Here is a 19,406-nt window from a genome sequence, read left to right on the forward strand (position 1 = left end):
GTTTACTAAGAAAACAGACTAAAATATTCCAGGTAGCTGAACACACTTTGATAATAAAATTTGAAACAGCTTCTTGGTTTTCATTCTATTTAAAATATTTATGTAGTTAAAAAAATATTGGCTATTTGTTTTCCATCTAAATGCAGGAACTGCTGAGACATTTTAAATAAGTAGAGATTGAACATACATAAATAAGGGTCCTGTTTCAGTTACAGAATTATAATGCCTCTGAGCTGTTCCATTCATACCTCAGCAAACAACCAGTCCAATTCAATTTGGGGAAGAATGCCAGCCTCAAATTCAATTTATGTAATAACTAAGTTTTGTGAAAGTACTGCGTTAAAGGAGTTATCTCAGCGAAATTAAAACACTGCAAATCTCATTTCAAAATCAATTTTCTTTCCAGGACAATTCTTGGGAACCTCAAGAATCTCTTGCTTTATATCATAAGGAGTACATATTCAAGAACTGATATCTAAAAGAATAAGTACATTCGTATAAAAAAGATTCCTTATAAAATAGGATCTCACAGGGAAGGTGCTGTTGAAGCATTTTGCCATTTACTGAAAAGCAATGTGTTTGTTAGCACATCTGAAACACTTGCTAATGGTGGAAGCATTCTCTGTGCTTCGATCTTAGACTATGTGGTACAAATATACAAATAGTAAATGGAGACGAAGGAAAAATAACTGCCTAAACTTGCAGAGTTCCCCCATTTAAAAGATATTTACCAGTGAAATTATGTCTGCACAAGATTGTTTTATTGCAGCATTATTTTTAACAGTGTAAGATTGGAAACAACGCAAATGCCCATCAATGGGAGAGTGGTTTAAATGTTATCATGCATCCATACAACAAACTAGATTGCTGTCACCAAAAAAACAAGCATGCTCTTTAAGGATAGGGAACCATCTCCAAAGTAAATTAAGTGAAAAATAACAGTGGTTCTAATATGTGTTACCACTTCTGTTAAAATTAAAAAGGAAGGGAAGAAGCAGTTACATATTTCCTTGTATAAGCATAAAATAACTCTGAAATGATACAGGAGAAACTGTTAACAGTGGTTGCTTCCAGAGAGGGAACCAAGGAAGCTGGGTACCAGGGCAGGATGAAGAATTTTTATTGGATATCCTTTTGTACCCATGTAAATATGTTATTGTCTATTAAAATACATTTTAAAAGCGCTTTTTTTAAAAAAAAAAAAAAAAGGTAAAATAATAAGGTCAATCACTATATTCAATGTGATGATTACCCGGATCATGTGACAAGCCATCAACTAGACAAATCTGTTTGTGACTCTGGGATTTGGAAATGCTTAGACCAGCCTGGGGACTCCCACATTCTTTCAATTTTCTGCAATGGAAATGAATGTTGTTTTTAGTGGATGGACAAATACATATAGACATTTGCAAACCTTAAAGGCCTCTGAGCAGCTCACGTTTTCCTGTAATTTTATATAAAATGGGCAGGACCTATTGGAATTCCAGGTCCTTTATGTTCACTGTTGCAGGTGGAAACAAATGGCCTAATACTAGAATGCTAGATTTTATTTTTAATCACTCACTCCCCCAAGAGCCATTCAGTATGCAAATAAAATCCTCTCGATAAATATTCATTCCCTGAATGATCCTTTTTTCTTTCTTTTTTTTTTTTGTCTGAATCATAAAAGCAACATGACATGATCTGGAAAGCTTTAGGGAATGTAAGTGCTGTCATCAGCTGGGAGATTTCATTTTCTAGGATTAATTGAAGTTGCTGCCACCATCTCTACAGCGAGAGTGTCAAAAGTGAGTAACGGACTGATCCCTGCTGGCGAATGGGGTTTCTCAGGATGATAGGCAGAGGATGCTCCTACCGGGCTGTCCTCCTGGCAGAGGCAGAAACGCTAGCAGTCCCTGGCCAGTAAGTCCATTTCCCTTCTATCTGTTCTGAGATAATGGCATTGCACTGGAATTGAATAGAGTCTGAGGAAGATAAGCACTAACTACCCTAATGGGCATCCAGCCCCCTAGTGTGATTGCCCGCAAAAGAAAACAGTGTCCCAAGCTCAGCTCAGAACCAGGCAATTCTCAGCTGAACAGCTCGGCTGCCCTCCTTTCTTTGTTTCTTTGTTTGTGTACGTTGTTGTTTGCTTTTGTTTCTGCTACTGTTTTGTAGAGATGGGGTCTCAACACGTTGCCCAGGCTGATCTTGAACTCCTGGTCTCAAACAATCCTCCCATCTCAGCTTCCCAACGTGCTGGGATTGCAGATGTGAACCACTGTGCCTGGCTATCTTTTAGTTCTTTGAGACAAGGTCTCACTGTGTCCAGCTCACCACAGCCAGAAACTCCTGGGCTCAAGCCATCCTCCTGCCTCAACCTCTCCAGTAGCTGGGACTACAGGTGCACACCACCACACCTGCCTATTTTGTTTTGTTTTGTTTTTGTTTGAGATGGGGTCTCGCTATGTTGCCCAGTCTGCTCTCCAACTCTTGGCCTCCAGTGATCCTCCTCCTTCGACTTCCCAAAGCACTGGGATTATAGGCATGAGCCACCATGCCCGGCCGTGAAGTATTTTCTATCCTTGAAATGTGTTAGACAAATTCCTGAGGGGAAACCCCACACATTCAATAACCCTTTACTTGTTCAACAAAGCTTCCCATATATTGGAGCCTCATTTTATCCCCCACCCATGAACTTTAAAAGTGGAACATCATTTTGTTCTTAAAAAAAGGAACAGTCAGGAAAAGGCAGGGCTCTCAACTGATACTGAGAGCTCAGGGACTGGAACACTTGATGAAATGTGTCGAGCTCAGGCCCAGCCCGCGAGGAGCTGAGTCGGGGCTGGCGTGCTGGCAGGGCGGTCAGAGCTGCAGCCACTGAGGCCACGACTGCGGAAAAACATCTCCTCTTGGGCCGTGGGGGAAGCTGGGGCGCAGGGGCGCAGCGGGCATTGGGGGCACACCTGCCGGAACTGCGCGTGGGAGCCGCCTCACCACACCTTACTCCACCTTCTCCTCCTTTTCCTCCGGCATCTCCACCGACAGGATCTGCTCGCCGGGCTCCGGGCCTGGGCTCATGCGGATCCTTACCGAGTGCTCCTCAGGCTGGGCCGCCCCCTCCTCTTCTCCCTCGGGCCTCCCAAGGGAGGCAGGCGGTGGAGAGCGCGGTGGAGACCCCAGGGGTTCGGGGGGCGTCTGGGGCGCGGGTGGGTCGGGGGTGGCCTCCTTTGGGGGCGTGGGCTGGTCTAGGGCGGCCGAGCCTTCCTCTCCCTTGGCGTCTTGCGAGCTCTTGGCCTGGAATCCAGAAAGGGTGGCTCGTGAGGCACAGACTCTGGGAGGGGTCTTGGAAGGGTCTTGGACACCTCCCTGTTCCAGCCTTTTTGGGCCCCCAAAGAGGACAGCGGAACACAGAGCGGGTGAAATCTAGTGGGTGGGGTGGAGCCGCGTGGGGGTTATTTAGGAGAAACAAAGTACATTATGGGGAAGTGTACAGATTAAAAGTCCCGGTTGGATTTCATGGAAAGTCTTGGCATGTCTTAGATCTAGGCTGTGGGGCTGGAAGCTGGGATGAGGCTGTTGTTTCAAGCACAGGGCCCCTCCCCCGAGCTGCTGAAGCAAGCCAGGCAGTGACTCTGAGGGAGTACCCACAAGGCCTCTGCAAAGGCTGAACCATCTGTTACCAGGGATGGGCACTCCTGGAGTGGATGAAAAGAACTCCAAGCAAACAGGGTAAAAAGTGATGAGGGGAGAGGCTGCTGGGGCTGGGCCCCCTTTCTGGAAGGTCTCAAAGGTTGAGATCTTCAGGGATAGCCTAGGACTGGGTACCCCTGGTATTGGGCTGCGCTGACACTGTATGTGGAGACTTGATGGATACCTCCAGCCTCCAGCCTGTGCTGCCTCCCACAAGCGATGGCCATGGGCTTCGCATCAGTAGGGGACTGGGTAATTAAACCAAGCCTTTGTGGATACCTGTGGCCCCTCCCACTCTGCCTGATCCCATCTCTGCAAGGAAGGAAACTGGAGAGGGAGCAGCCCCCAGAGGAGGCTGGAATGATCCTCAGCTGCCCAAGACCCGTGTGAAGTGGTGCTTGTGAGTTTCAAGTGAGAGCAGTCAACGTGCTTGTGTGGAGAGACCTGCGCCATTTGCTCAAGTCGTAGGATATTGAAAGAAAAAAATGGAGAGGGGGCAGCCAAAATGCTCCGAGAGCCCAAGGCCTCTCTTGGGATATGCTTCCCCTTCTGTCTCAGTATTTCTGTGTTTTGGTGCCCCTGTCCCACCCTTCCCTGTTACCCTAAACTCTATTCCTTTCCTTTCCTTTCCTTTCCTTTCCTTTCCTTTCCTTTCCTTTCCTTTCCTTTCCTTTCTTTCTTCCTTCCTTCCTCTCTCCCTCCCTCCCTCTCTCTCTCTTTTTTCCTTCCTTCCTTCTTTCTTTTCTTTTCTTTTCTTTTCTTTCTTTTTCTTTCTTCTAAGACCGAGTCTTGCTCTGCCACCCAGGATGGAGTGCAGTGGTGTGATCTCAGTTCAGTGCAACCTCTGCCTTTGATCAAGCAATTCTCCTGCCTCAGCCTCCCAAGTAGCTGGGATTACAGGTGCATGACACCATGCCTGGCTAAGTTTTTGTATCTTTAGTAGAGACCGGGTTTTACCATGTTGGCCAGGCTGGTCTTGAACTCCTGACCTCAAGTGATCTGCCCGCCTCGGCCTCCCAAAGTGCATTGACAACACATTTCCAGGGCAGGATGCTCAGATGGTGAGCACTGTGGGACTTCCTGAAGCATGGCGCTCTGGCTGGAACCAGCAGCATCATGAGAAGTCAGAAGAGTGCTTTGCTGTGTTCAACATGCTTTTCTAAAAGGCCTCCAAGGTATCCTGCTTGATCTTTACGACCTCCTGAGGCAACCCTCAGTAATTCAAGTCTCAAAAAGCTTGAGGGGCTTCCTGGGTCATGGAACTAGTGGTGACAGAGCTTGGATTTGGACTTGTGTCTCTGGATGTCTAGTTAAGAGCTCCCTGCACTCTGCCATTCTGCCCTGGTTGTTCTGATTTGGAAAGGAAGTGCCTTTTAATGGAACACTCATGCAAGTTTAATTCCCATCTTAAAGCTGCCTTGTTGAAGAGCTACCACTTAGGAGCCACAAGCCCGCCCCAGCTGAAGCTCTCAGTGTGCTGAGGGCACCCTTGGAGTTCCTGTCTAGTCAGCCCTCACAGCAGCCAGCGCTGAAGACCCCCATTTGCCAGCTCCACCTTGACCTTGACAGTTTGTGAGCCAGGCGATCACATCTTTCCTCAGTCTGGGGCCATTGGTGGCTCTATCTGGAGAATGTCTTGGTACCCCAGATGGCTTTGATGTCACTCACCAGACTTCTACTGTCAAACAACCTCTGGATGGGTCTCCTGGACTCTGACACCAGGCTGGATTGAGACTGAGTTCACTGGGCTCCTTTGAACTCTGCTGTGTAGACTGTTAACCCCAGTCTGCCTAACCCCAGGCCCTCTCCAGTTCCCCAGCAGCCTTCCTAAGGGACAGCCATGAACAAACATAATTAGTGTAATTGTTCTACTTGGTATTCTTGGCTTTGGTCACAGAAAAAAGTCCCAGAACTAATTTTAATGTCCCCCATAGATTTATGGGGGTGGGAACATCAGGCACTGTGCCTGTGTGAGAGGATTTTACTTTCAAAGTTTTATTTTTCATTTTTTGAGACAGGGTCTCACTCTGTCACCCAGGCTGGAGTGCAATGGTGCAATCATAGCTCACTGCAGTCTTGACTTCCTGGGCTCAAGTGATGCTCCCAACTCAGCCTCCGAAGTAGCTAGGACCACAGGCATGTGCCACTAAGCCTGGCTAATTAAAAACAAAAAAGAAAAAATTTGTAGAGACAAGTTCTCGCTATGTTGTTCAGGCTGGTCTTGAACTCCAGGCCTGAAGAGATCCTCTGCCTTGGCCTCTCAAAGTGCTGAGATTACAAGTGTGAGCTACCATGCCTGACCCAAATATCTTAAATTGCCACAGATACAGTATTAAATATGAGAACACACTGTCTTCTGGGGAGGGACATTTGCTTCTCACACCCTCTCCTCTAACCTCTGCAACAGTATCAAGACTGTCTTTTAGAGATCCTGCTCCCAGCCTACTCTCAGTCCAGGGGTGGGTATGTGACCCAGGCCTCTTTAGAACACCACAGTGCCCTGGTCACACCGAATGGCTCAAGAATTGGCATGTGACCCAATTCTGTCCAATGACAGTGAGTCCCGGAACTTTTGCTAGAATGCCTGGGAAAGAGGTGCTTTCTTTCTGTTGGAGTTGCTATGCCAGGAGGATGTCATCCTAGAACTCTTGAGAACCTGCCTGGAGATAAAACCATCGCTGAATAAAGCAGAGATGATACAATGGGAAAACTCGTCCTATTGGCATCATTCAGGCTTTTGGATCCAGGCTTTCCTGAACTTTTCGATTACTTGACTCCTAATTCCCCTTTTTCTCAAGCTGATTTGAGCTTGCACTCTGTCACTGGTAACCAAATGAGTCCTGACTGATAGAAAAAGGACGGGGAAGACCCTAAAACTAAATGTGTGGCCCACTCTTGGAGACCCCTCGGCCTTCTCCCTGGCACATATCCAAAATGGATGTGGTGGCTGGGTTCCCAACCACATTACCTGTTCCAGCAACTCTTGCTGCTTTGCAGCCGCCTCCAGCGCGGCCAGTTCTTTGAGCCGGGCCCGGAGGTGAGCAAGTTTGCCGCCTTTTGCCCCCTTGTCGCCCATCTTTCCTGTCATAGCGAGGGCAGCGCTGAAGAGCTTCGGGGTGCCCGCCCGGGGCGGAAGGATCAGCACGCTCTTCTCCTCCTTGGGCTTGTTGTTGTTTTTTAGCATACGCCTGGAAGAAAGCAGCATCCACTTACATCACAGACGCACGCTGGGGGAAAAGAAAGGCTCGCTTGTGTAGCCTCCTTTAAGCTGGAGCGGTGTGGTGGTGGTGATTTTGGCTGGTGATTGTAGAGAGCCAAGTGTCGTGTTTAGTACTTTATGCACTGCATCTCATTGAAGAATCAGAACAACTGTAATGAGGTGGGTCTTACTGTCTGTTGTACCTTAGAGATGAGGAAAGTGATGCTCAGAGAGGTTCAAGAATAACTTGTCTGAGGTCACACAGCTAGGAAATTCTCTTTCTTTCCTTTCTGTCTCTCTCTCTCTCGCCTCTCTCCTCTCTCTTCTGAATCCTCTCCTCTCCTCTCCTCTTCCTCTCTCTCTCTCTTCTCTCTCTCTCTCTCTCTCTCTCTCTCTCTCTCTCTCTCTCTCTCTCAGGGTCTGGCTCTGTCACCCAGGCAGGAGTGCAGTGGCGTGATCATGGCTTACTGCAGCCTTGACCTCCATGGCTCAAGCAATCCTCCCACCCAAGTAGCTGGAACTACAGATATGCACCACCACAACCACAATTTTTAATTTTTTTTGTAGAGACAGGGTTTTGCCATGTTGCTCAGGCTGGTCTCAAACTCCTGGGCTCAAGCGATCCGCCTGCCTTGGCCTCCCAAAGTGTTGCAATTATAGGTGTGAGCCACCATGCCTGGCCTCTTTCTTTTTTTTAACCAGCAGAAGAGTTAGGAAATCCTGAAGGACACTTTCACATAGGGAATTGGGAATAAGATGCCCAGGTGGAAAAGGAACCAAAGCTCTTTCCTTCTCCTTCTGCTTCACTGTCACCTCCCCATTGTTACCATCACAATTATCAGCATGTATTGAGTGTCTATATGTGCCAAGCCCTCTGCTCCATCCTTTACAGGCACCCTTCAATGGCCCCTATTACCCCCTTCCTGGTGTTCACGCCTCTCTGTGGTCCCCTTCCCTTGAGGATGAGTGGGGTATGTGTCTTGCTTTTAACCAATAGAATACAACAAGGGCTATCACTGGTGGAATATATCACACAGGATTGTGATAGAGCTCTGTCTTGCAAGGGGACTCTCCCTTGCTGACTTTATTTATTTTTTATTTGATTTTTATTTTAAGTAATAGAGACGGGGTCTCCCTGTGTTGCTCACGCTGGTCTTGAACTCCTGGGCTCAAGCGATCCTCCTGCCATGGACTCGCAAAGTGTTGGGATTACAGACATGAGCCGCGGTGCCTGGCCTCCCTTGATGACTTTGATGTAGGGAGCAGCCAGCTGTGTTGGAGAAGGTCCACATGGCAAGCACCTGAGGCCAGCCACTGGCCAATTGCTAGTGGGAACTGGAGCCCCAGTCCTACAACCCCAAGGAACTGAATTACACCAACAGCCATGTGATCCTGGAAGTGGGTCCTTCCCCTATCCAGACTTGAGATGAGAGCCTGCTTGGAAGACACCTTGATGACAATCTTGCAGAGGACCTAGCTAAGCCATGTCCAGACTTCTGACCCACAGAAACTGAGATCGCGAATGTGTGTGATTTTAAACGGTTAAATTTGTGGTAATACTGTTATGCTAATACATACTCTCTCATTTAAGTCTCACAACAATCCCCGTAAGTAGGTCTTATTATTCATCCTCATTTCCAAATGAGGGTATAGAAGTTCAGAGGGGGTGAGTAACTTTCCCAAGGCCACACAGCTAAGAAGCAGCAAAGCTAGAATTCAAAGCCACACTTCTGACCCCGGTGCCCCAGATATTAATGATTACAAAGCGACATTACATCATTATCTTCCTGGACACTGACAAATACTCCTGTGATATGGGAAGGGCTGAGATGACTGTGCCTCTGACAGTTGGGGAAATTGAGACTCAGAACAGGGGGAGTGATGTGCCCAAGGTTACCAGGAAGTGGCAGAAGCAGAATTGCCACCCACGTCTAATGGTATGTACCCCCCTGTTTCTCTAGATAAGGGTAGATTTTTCCATCAAAGAGAGCCCTACCTTTTTACCGGGAATTTTTCACACTACAAACATGTGGTAAGCAGTTTGTCTCAAGAACAAATGAATTCTGCCTGCAACCAGCGGGCCTAGACAATGAATTGGCAAATTCATTCATCGGGGCTCCAGCAAAACTTGTTTGTTTAAAAATGAGGCCATTACTGGCTGCTTATCTAATCAAAGGCAATGGGTTTAAATGGTGCATATTGATATTAATTGCCCAAGATTTGCATTTCTAGTTGGAGATCCCCCAGGAGAACACAAACATGATAATTCACCAGACGCCTCTGACACGCGCCAGCTCGGCACCGTCCCCCATGTTATTTGAGTCCATAATTCACGATGTGACAGCCCACAGGAAGGCTGAGGGTGCTGTGAAAATGAACTATCTTTTTCTTTCTAACAAAATAACTATTTATAGGACCTTTGCTGATTGCTAATAGCTGTCTCTGTTTGGAAACATTGAGCTGGCTTCTGGGGCATTTCCAGATTAGGGAAATTTGTCCTCATTTTCTGATAATGTATGCTTCCCTATAACTGAGATTGAGCAATCAGCCTGGAGCAAGTGACCCACATAAGACCTCTTCATTCTCTTTCTTGGAGTGGTCAAGCCAGAGATCTGAGCACTTCACTTCTTTGGGGACTCGGGTCCCCCATCTGCAAAGCAGGGAGCTTGGACAGAATCCCACACGTGGCCCTCACCAACTCAGATGTCCCCAGAACTATGGTTCTCAGATAGTGTATCTCCCCTGATGGGCAGAGCTCACACACAATCCCCTGCCTCTCTGGTCAAGCTGGCCTGGCCAGCAAACAGCCACTCTGATGACTCATGGCTGGGCCCCCCATCCCACGCCCCACCATGTTGCTGTGAGGCCTGTTAGCTCCACTCCTTCGCCTGGCTGCCTGCCACCCACACCTCAGCCTTCTCAGTATGGACACAGGTGCACAGGCACTGTCAGGAATGGGGGCCTCTGCACGGCTCTTGGGAGGGCCTTTGGGGTCCCATCTGATTTGCCAAACTCTTGCCTAACCCACCCAGGATGATGGGATAACAGCTAAAAGCATGGCTTTCCTGAGCTTTGTTCCTCCTGGTGGGGGCGGGAGCAAGAAGAGAGGGTGGGGAGACCTGGCACCAGTTTTCAGCCACAAGCAGAGTTGAATCTCATGATTTGTAGTAATTATATCCTATGAGATCTCTGCGAACACCGAATTAGCAAATACGGAAACATTGTTGCTAGGGGAAATACAAGGCTAGATTCCTACAAATCTCTCATCACAACATTCGTCAACCATAATACATAAACTTGGCCAGGCGTGGTGGCTCACACACAGTCCCAGCACACTGGGAGGCCAAGGCGGGAGAGCTCTTGAGCCCAGGAGTTCGAGGTTGCAGTGAGCTATGATCATGTCACTGTACTCCAGCCTGGGTGAAAGAGTGTAACCCTGTCTCTAAAATTAATAATAATAAACTTGTCTTATGTGTGTTTCTTTTTAAAGACATTATTATATTATTATTACTATTATTATTATTATTTTGAGACAGAGTCTCACTCTGTCACCCAGGCTGCAGTACAGTGGCATGATCTCAGCTCACTGCAAACTCTGCCTCCCAGGTTCAAGCCATTCTCCTGCCTCAGCCTCCCGGGTAGCTGGGATTATAGGTGCCCACCACCACGCCTTGCCAATTTTTGTAGTTTTAGTAGAGATGGGGGTTTCACCATGTTGGCCAGGCTGGTCTCGAACTCCTGACCTCAGGTGATCCACCTGCCTCAGCCTCCCAAAGTTCTGGGATTACAGGCGTGAGCCACTGTGCTGGCTAAAGACATCTTATTAAATATAGATGGTTGTTTTATTAACATTGAACACACAGCCAACAGCACTATAATTCATTCCTGAATGAAACTTATCTAACACACATATTCACTGTGTAAGGCACATCGCAGACTTCTTGTGCTTAGGAACATGAGACGGCACTTCAGCGTTATGCTTGGGGGCCATTTTAAACAGTGCGATCGCCAACAAAAAGCACAAAAATGAAAAAAAAAAGTGGCATTAAATGGACCATAAAAATACACCTGTTTGCAGTACAAGAGCTGAAACCAGAAGGCAGAACTGGGACTTCAGCGGGGAGCGTGCACTTGGGGTGACTCAAGTATTTTGCTGCTCTGGGCATGTCCTTGAATTACCACAAAAGCCTGTTAGTATTGATCTTGGCGTTACGAGCCCATTTCAGTGAGGAGGCGAATTTGCAAATATGGAGTCCATGAATCACAAGGGTCCACTCTACCTCCCTGTCCCTCAGGAGAGGAGGCGCTGGCACGCACCACTGATGTGGTGGGGAACGTGGGGAGATTTGGTGGGAGAAATTCAGATAGACCCGGGTTTTGGAAGGGCCCAGTGGGTTCCTTGAGAGCAACCAGGTGAGTTTTGGGGCAGCTTCCTTCCCCAGGGCACCTCAGTGTCTTGTGTGCATGATGCTTGGACATCAAAACTGCCTCCTTTTACCTTGAAGCTGCTAGAGGGCTCCTGTGAAAACCTAAGGAACTTCAAGTCACTCCTCTGTGTAAAACTCGCCGTGGCTCCCATCTCTCTCTGAGGTCCGACCCAATCTCTTCCCCTACACTCCTCTGATCCCACACCAAGCTATGCTAATTTTCTCGCTGTTGTGCCACCCACACACTAAGCCTGCTCCTCCTCAGAGCCTCTGCACATGCTGTTCCCTCTGCCCAGAATGCTGTTCCCAGCCATCAGTCTGCCAGCTCACTCCTTTGCTTTGTACAGGTCTTGTTGAAATGCCAACTGCTCAGAGCAGCTTCCCCAACCAGCTTATCTCAGGCAACACTCCGTCACTTCCCGCTCCTCCTGTGGCTTTGTTTCCTCATAGCCAGACACATCACATCATCACTCAGCTTTCCATTGTTGGTTCCCTGACTAGAATGTGAGTTTTGTTTGGTCCTTGCTGTGTCCCCAGAACTCAGCACTCTGTACTCAATACATCACTGTGCTGTAGGAATGGATGCTGGTGAGTTTCTTCCCTTTATTATGGCAACTCTCTGTGCAGTTTATTTCTGGTGTCATTGTATAGAATGAAGGGGAAGATAAGAATATGTGATACAAGACAAGGAGGAAAACCCAGATATGTGGATTAAAAAGGTTTTAGCCAATTGAAAAATTATAAGGTGAATTTGATGGCTACAGAGGAACAATTGCTTATTTATTTTAGAGACAAGGTCTTGCTCTGTCAACCAGGCTGGAGTGCAGTGGCACGATCATAATTCACATTAACCTTAAATTTCTGGGCTGAAGTGATCCTCCCGCCTCAGCCTCCTAAAGTGCTGCGATTACAATCATGCGCCACTGCACCTGGCCTGAAGTGATCGTTATTAACATGCACTGAGCTCTCTGACATGACAGGCACCCCACCGGAGACATTCCCACACACTATTTGATTTTCACAGCAGCAGGCCAAGCACAGTGGCTCACACCTATAATCTCAGCACTTTGGGAGGCCGAGGCGGGCGGATCACCTGAGGTCAGGAGTCCCAGACCAGCCTGGTCAACATGGTGAAACCCCGTTTCTACTTAAAATACAAAAATTAGCCGGGTGTGGTGGCACATGCCTGTAGTCCCAGCTACTGGGGAGGCTGAGGCAGGAGAATCAAATCGCTTAAACCCAGAAGGCGGAGGTTACAGTGAGCCAGGATTGTGCCACTGCACTCCAGCCTGGGCAACAGAGCAACAGTCCATCTCAAAAAAAAAAAAAAATTACAGCAGCAAAGTAGGGGTTATGACCTTTATTTTACATAGGAGACAACTGAGACCAGAAAAGTTAACAACTTCCTCAAAGTCACACAGCCAGCACCTCACATGGAAGGGACCTGAGCCCCGCCAGCATCCCAGACCTATTGTGGGGTTCCTGCCACACCACGATGCCTGTCGCTCAATTTGAAACCTGATCTTAAGGGTTTGAAAACAAAAACTGGCTTTTCTAAAAAGAATGACGTGTTCCCCAACAATGCAAAATACAGATGCACACAGTTATTCATTGCACCACTGTTTGTAATTGCAAAATTTTGGAAATACCCTAAATGCCCATTTACAGGAATGTTCTGCCACTGTGGAAAGGAATGAGGAAACTGACTCTGCACTGATAGACGATGATTTCCGGGTTTTGTCGTCATGTGGAAACAAAGTAAAGTACAACAAGAATCTACAGCATGCCACATTTTGTGTAAGAAAGAAGAAATAAGAAAATGTTTGGGCTGGGCGTGATGGCTCACACTTGTAATGCCAGAATTTTGGGAGGCAGAGGCAGGCAGATCACCTGAGGTCAGGAGTTCGAGACAAGCCTGGACAACATGGCAAAACTCCATCTCTACTAAAAATACAAAAATTAGCCAGGCATGGTGGTGGATGCCTGTAATCCCAGCTACTCAGGACGCTGAGGCAGGAGAATCGCTTGAAATCTGGGAGGTGGAGGTTGCAGTGAGCCAAGATCAAACCACTGCACTCCAGCCTGGGCTACAGAACGAGACTTGATCTCAAAAAAGAAAAAAGAAAATGTTTGTGGATCTGTCTATTTTTGCAAAAGTAAGCAGAGGAAAGAAAAGGCAGAAATTGATGCAATGAATCACGTAATAACGGGGGTTGCAGTCAGGGGGCAATGGGGACAGGGAGAGTTGGGACGCTTTTCTGAGTGCCCCATTTTGCAGAGTGCTGACCTTCAGGAACATGTTAATGTTCTACATACTTAAAACAAGAAAAAGTCAACAAAGATCAGGGTGGCAGGAGCCCTAAATGGAATGTAAACTGAAATAAGTGAACCTACCTGTATTTCAGATGAATAAAGTAACCACATTAAAGGGTGGGGGAGGAAGAGAAGGACTCCAGATAACTTTGAACATAACACTTACATCATATATACTCGGGCTAAAGACAGAAGAGCTGCATCCAGTACTGACCTCTATCTAGAAGACTTACTCTTTGTTTTTACAGTGACATGGGCTGGAAATTCTGAAATGAACTTCTCTGTACTGCTCAGTGTTGGAGAAGAGATTTACAAGTATGAAAAGGGAGAATATTAGAATGAATTCTAATATGTGGTAGCAGGGCACGGTGGCTCACACCTATAATCTCAGCAACTTTGGGAGGCCGAGGCAGGCAGATCACCTGAGGTCAGGAATTCGAGACCAGTCTAGCCAACATGGTGAAACCCCATCTCTGCTGAAAATACAAAAATTAGGCAGGTGTGGTGGCACATGCCTTTAATCCCAGCAGAGGTTGCAATGAGCTGAGATGGCGCCACTGCCACTGCACTCCAGCCTGGGTGACAAGAGTGAAACTCTGTCTCAAAAAATTAAATTAAATTAAAATTTAAAAATAATTAATTCTGTGGTGCTGGATTGAAATTATTTTATAGATAGATCAATCAGTAGAAAAACAGAAAAATTGATGTTGGCATATATATGTATATGTGTGTGTGTATTTTATATATAGATATTATATATGTATTTTATATAAATATATTTGTATTTACACATCCTGGTGTGTACGTGGGTGTGTTTCTTGGTTCCGTCTGCTGCAGAGGCCTGTAGCACTCCAGTAGCAATGAGTGCTCCTACGACTCAGATCTTGGTTTCTAAAAACCATCCCGCAGTAAAAGGAATCAAGGCTCCTTGGAGAAAACTGCCATTTCCAGGATACCACAAGGGATGTACAAGATGAACCAGGGCATCTGGTTGTGGCTTACTGTTACTTGAGTAAGCAAGGAAGTGCTCAAATATGACAGGGATATCACAAAGGTCACAAATGAGCCACCTTGAAAAAGTGCCCAGGGCCAAATTGGACCAATTTGAGCATCAAAATAATAATTATTAACAGAGTGTTCATGGAATCAAGTAAATCCATGCCGATATACGTTGAGAAATGAATAAACAAGTGGGAGAGAAGAAAAAGTTCTTCCATACAGCTGACCGCGAGTTAATAATCAAGGAAGGAGTGGAGTTACAAAATTACCATTTTACAACTATCATAGCAATCTCTTTGTAACTATCATAGAGAGGAACCATCAAAGGATGCTAAAAGTGGTGGGTAAAAGTTTGATGGGGAACAGGATATCCTCATAGTCTGAAGGTGACTCCCCACTAATTACTTAGGAATTAGGTTTAAGGGAAAATAGGTTCATAGTACAGAAACCTTAACCAAGTAATCAAAGTGAAAATAATCGATATTGGGAGTAATCGGCATCATGTGCCTCTCAGTACATTTGCTGCAGAAGCGACATCACTTCCGAGTTCTTCCTGCCAAAAATGCAGACTCTAATGGTAATCACGAGAAAACCATCAGACAAACCCCAACTGAGGGGCATTCTATAAAATAACTGGCCTGTATGGGCCAGGTGTGGTGGCTCATGCCTGTAACCACAGCACTTTGGGAGGCTGAGGTGGGTGGATCACGAGGTCAGGAGTTTGAGACCAGCCTGACCAACATGGTGAAACCCCGTCTCTACTAAAAATACAAAAATCAGCCAGGCGTGGTGGCATGTGCCTGTAATCCCAGCTACTCAGGAGGCTGAGGCAGGAGAATTGCTTGAATCCAGGAGGCAGAGGTTACACTGAGCTGAGATTGTGCCACGGCACTCCAGCCTGGGCAACAGAGCAAGACTCTGTCTCAAAAAAAATAAATAAACAAATAAAAAATAACTGGCCTGTATGCTCAAAAGACATCCAAGTCACTAAAGGTTGGAAAAGCCTGAAGAACTATCCCAGATCAAGGAAGACTAAGAATACTCTGCACCTTAATTACAATATGTGATCCTAGACTTGATTCAGGCATGGAAAAGAAGAAAAGGTACAAAGGATATTCTTGAAGAATTAGCAAAATCTGAAGATGGATTATGAATGAGATAATAGTGTTGTTTCAATACGAAATTTCCTTATTTTAATGGCGCAGTGGCTCACACCTGTAATCCCAGCACTTTGGGAGGTCAGAGCAGATCATGTGAGCCCAGGAGTTTGATACCAGCCTGGGCAATGTAGTGAGACCCCAGCTCTAGAAAAAACTTTAAAAATTAGCCGAGCATGGTGGTATGTGCCTATAGTCCCAGCTACATGGGAAGCTGAGGCAGGAGGATCATTTGAACCCAGGAGGTTGAGGCTGTAGTGAGTCATCATCACTCCAATGTACTCCAGCCTGGGTGACAGAGCAAGACGTCATCTCAAAAAATAAATAAATAAAAAATAAAGGTACTGTGGTTACGTAAGAGAAATTCATTGTCCTTAGCAATTTTCTATTAAATGAAAGAAGAGTTACATACCTGGCTTTCTTCCGGAGTAACTTCTGAGACTCAGGATAATGCACCAAAATCTCATTCAGGTCCTTCTTATCCAGGATGAAGAGGTTGGTAAACCCGTGGGCCACCACGTTGGCCGTGCGCCGGTTCCCACCCCCAACAGCCAGCAAGCTGGGGCAGAAAAGGGAGGAAGGAGACCCTTCAGAGACTGTGATTTTGGTCACATTCAGATCTTTCTTTCCCATGTGTGGAGCACAGTGGTGGCCCCACACAGATGAGAGCCTTCCCCCACCCCCATCCCCACATACATCAGCAGGTGCCAGTGCTGCATCTGCCAAGCCATAGACACTCTCACTGCCCGCTGGCCGCCTCCTTTCCCAGCGCTTGCCACAGGCCCCTCACTTTACCCCAGCTGCCTCTGACCTTATTTCTCCAAACACAGATCCAGCTTTCAGCGTCACCAGCACAGATTTCCCATCAGGGCCGCCCAAGACCTGCACTTGCCCTGCCTGGATGATGTACATCTCACGGCCGATCTCCCCCTGAAACAGAGAAGGGACAAGTCCCTCTGTTCATCCTTCAATGTCACCAGAGAAGAGCCAGGGTTGGATCCAGAGGCTGGAGGTCCCGCAAGGAGGAACCTAGGCACTGGTGTCTAGCCCTGCCACCACAACTTGGCATGTTGTATGGGGGCAGTCACTTCCCGCTTGGGCCTCAGTCTCCTCATCTGTAGACTTGGAGGAGTGACTACCCTATGTCCTGCATAACTGATAGGGTTGCAGTGGGGGAGTTAGTGATGTCCTGGAATGGGAAGTGCCAGCTAACCTGGGAGGTGCAGGTATAATGGAATTCTGCAAATTTCCAGTTAGACTCACTGATGGAGGCAGGGTAAATCAGATAGCAGTTCCCACCATCAAATGATATCTACACCTGGCATATTTCAGGGGCTCAGGAAGCATTTGCTAACTGCAACAGGAATGGGAATAACAATAATGATAGTATTCAAATTGCCTTTTTTTTTTTTTTTTTTCTGAGATGGAATCACTCTGTCGCCCAGGTTGGAGCGCAGTGGCATGATCTCAGCTCACTGCAACCTCCGCCTCCTGGGTTCAAGCAATTCTCGTGCTTCAGCCTCCCAAGTAGCTGTGATTACAGGCATCATACTTCGGCCTCCCAAGTAGCTGAGATTACAGGCATGTGCCACCGCGCTCGGCTAATTTTTGTATTTTTTAGTAGAGACAGGGTTTCGCCACGTTGGCCAGGCTGGTCTCGAACTCCTGGCCTCAAGTGATCTGCCTGCCTTAGCCTCCCAAAGTGCTGGGATTACAGGCGTGAGCCACCATGCCCAGCCCCAGATTGCTTTATGCGGTGTACTACTTAACCTCAACAACCCTCGGAGGTGAGAGCACTCTTTGCCCAAGAGCTGGGATCTGCACCCAGACAATCTGGTTCCAGAGTTCATGGTTGTTGTGGGTTGAATTCTGTACCCCTCCCAAATTCTATGTTGAAATCCTCATCCCCAGCGTCTCAGCATGTGACCTTATTTGGGAATAGGGTCATTGCAGATGTAATTCCTAAAGATGAGGTCCTTCTAGACCTAATCCAATAGGACTGGTGTCCTAATGGAAATGTGGACACAAAGACAGGCATAGAGACAAGAGGATGTGAGGAGCACACACACAAAAAAACCGAGATGGCCACCTACAAGCCGAGGAGAGAGGCCACCCAGCTTGTGGTGTTGTGCAGTGTCCCGTGGCAGCCTGGCAAACGCATACAATGGCCTTAATCCCAAGACAAACCAAATGCATGCATGAATGAATAGCTTGCTTTGGACTATAATTAGAAACACCTAGTCTGCCACGCGCCTTCCAATCCTCATGCCTTCACGGGCCTTGTCCTGGCCAGCTACCTGTGAGTCACATGTGTTTAAAAGGGGAAGAGGAGGTCTATAGAAAATAATAATAATAATAATTAAAAAGGGGGCCGGGTGTGGTGGCTCATGCCTGTAATCCCAGCACTTTGGGAGGCCGAGGTGGGCACATCACCTGAAGTCAGGAGTTCGAAACCAGCCTGGCCAACATGGTGAAACCCTGTCTTTACTAAAACTAAAAAAATGAGCCGGGTGTGGTGGCACATGCCTGTAATCCCAGCTACTTGGGAGGCTGAGGTAGGAGAATTGCTTGAACCCGGGAGGTAGAAGTTGCAGTGAGCTGAGACAGTGCCACTGCACTCCACCCTGGGCGAAAGAGTGGGACTTGGTCTCAAATAAACAAACAAACAAATAAATAAATAAGGGATCCAGGAAGTGACCAAGGGCAGTAACCGTCACACTTTTGACTTATTTGACAGAAAATTCCTGCGCATTTCACACATGCATGACCTCCTTAACAAAAAGGAAGAGAGGTTTGCCTCCCTGTTTCTGTTTAGTTTGACAAGAGTGAAAGGGTGAGGGGACCTTCACCTCACTAACCAGCGCCCAGGGTGTCTCAGAGATCGCTGCAGAGCAAAACCAGACAGCAGAGGGCGCCCTTCACACGTGCTCACCAGGTGCTCAATTTAATTTGCAATCACAGACTTTAGATTCACTTTTTCTCATTTGAAGCAAACTCTGCATCACCCACGAAGATAACAGCAACAGCACTGGCACCTGCTGTGTGGCAGGCACAGTGTTAAGCTCTGTATGCACATCTTATTCAGCCCTCACAACCACCCCATGAGGGAGGTACTATCAACATCCCCCACTTTATCCACGAGATGAGCAGGACTCAGAGAGGGCAAGCCACTTGCCCAAGGCTGCACAGCCAGAAAGTGACTCCAATGTCAGGCAAGTCACTCTATTGTTCCCAGACCCCTCTTGGCCCCTAAGGTTGCAGCTTTAAATCCTCAGCCCTCTGAAGCATCCTTTTCCCCTCTTCACCCTGGCTCTCTGCTTCCAGAAATTTCACTGCTGCACAGCATATAACCTGGAGACAGGGACCTTCTTGGGGACAGGGGTGCCCAAGGCTTGCAGAGCCTGCTTGGGTAATGTTTTCCCCCCTGTACGCACACCCAGGCTTATTAACAGCTCTGGGCAAGAGGACTGAAACCTGGGTTCCTGATCCTTCCCCTCACTCACCAAGTACCTTGATCTCACCTTGAACCCCAAGGACAGGGAGCAGAAAGGGCTCTAGACATTGTTAGACCCCAGGATTCAACCCCAGACGTTTTCTGGGATCAGAGGGTGAAGCTGAGCAGGGAGGGGGTTCTAGGGT

At 47.2% G+C, this 19,406-nt stretch overlaps 1 protein-coding gene across 1 annotated transcript in view; it reads right to left on the reverse strand.

Annotated features, from left to right (window-relative positions):
* Nucleotides 1–1,196: 1,196 nt before the first annotated feature.
* Nucleotides 1,197–19,406, reverse strand: part of LOC105491524 (cyclic nucleotide gated channel subunit beta 1) — an 88,855-nt gene continuing 70,645 nt past the window's right edge. The window contains exons 31-34 of the mRNA XM_071084654.1: nt 16,579–16,697; nt 16,180–16,326; nt 6,641–6,860; nt 1,197–3,276 (exon numbers count right to left, since the gene is read on the reverse strand). Of these exons, the coding sequence (XP_070940755.1) occupies nt 2,983–3,276; nt 6,641–6,860; nt 16,180–16,326; nt 16,579–16,697 (780 nt within the window). The 3' untranslated portion in view covers nt 1,197–2,982. The remainder of the gene's footprint in view (nt 3,277–6,640; nt 6,861–16,179; nt 16,327–16,578; nt 16,698–19,406) is intronic.

Source organism: Macaca nemestrina, chromosome 18 (assembly GCF_043159975.1).
Source record: "Macaca nemestrina isolate mMacNem1 chromosome 18, mMacNem.hap1, whole genome shotgun sequence".
Lineage (NCBI taxonomy): Eukaryota > Metazoa > Chordata > Mammalia > Primates > Cercopithecidae > Macaca > Macaca nemestrina.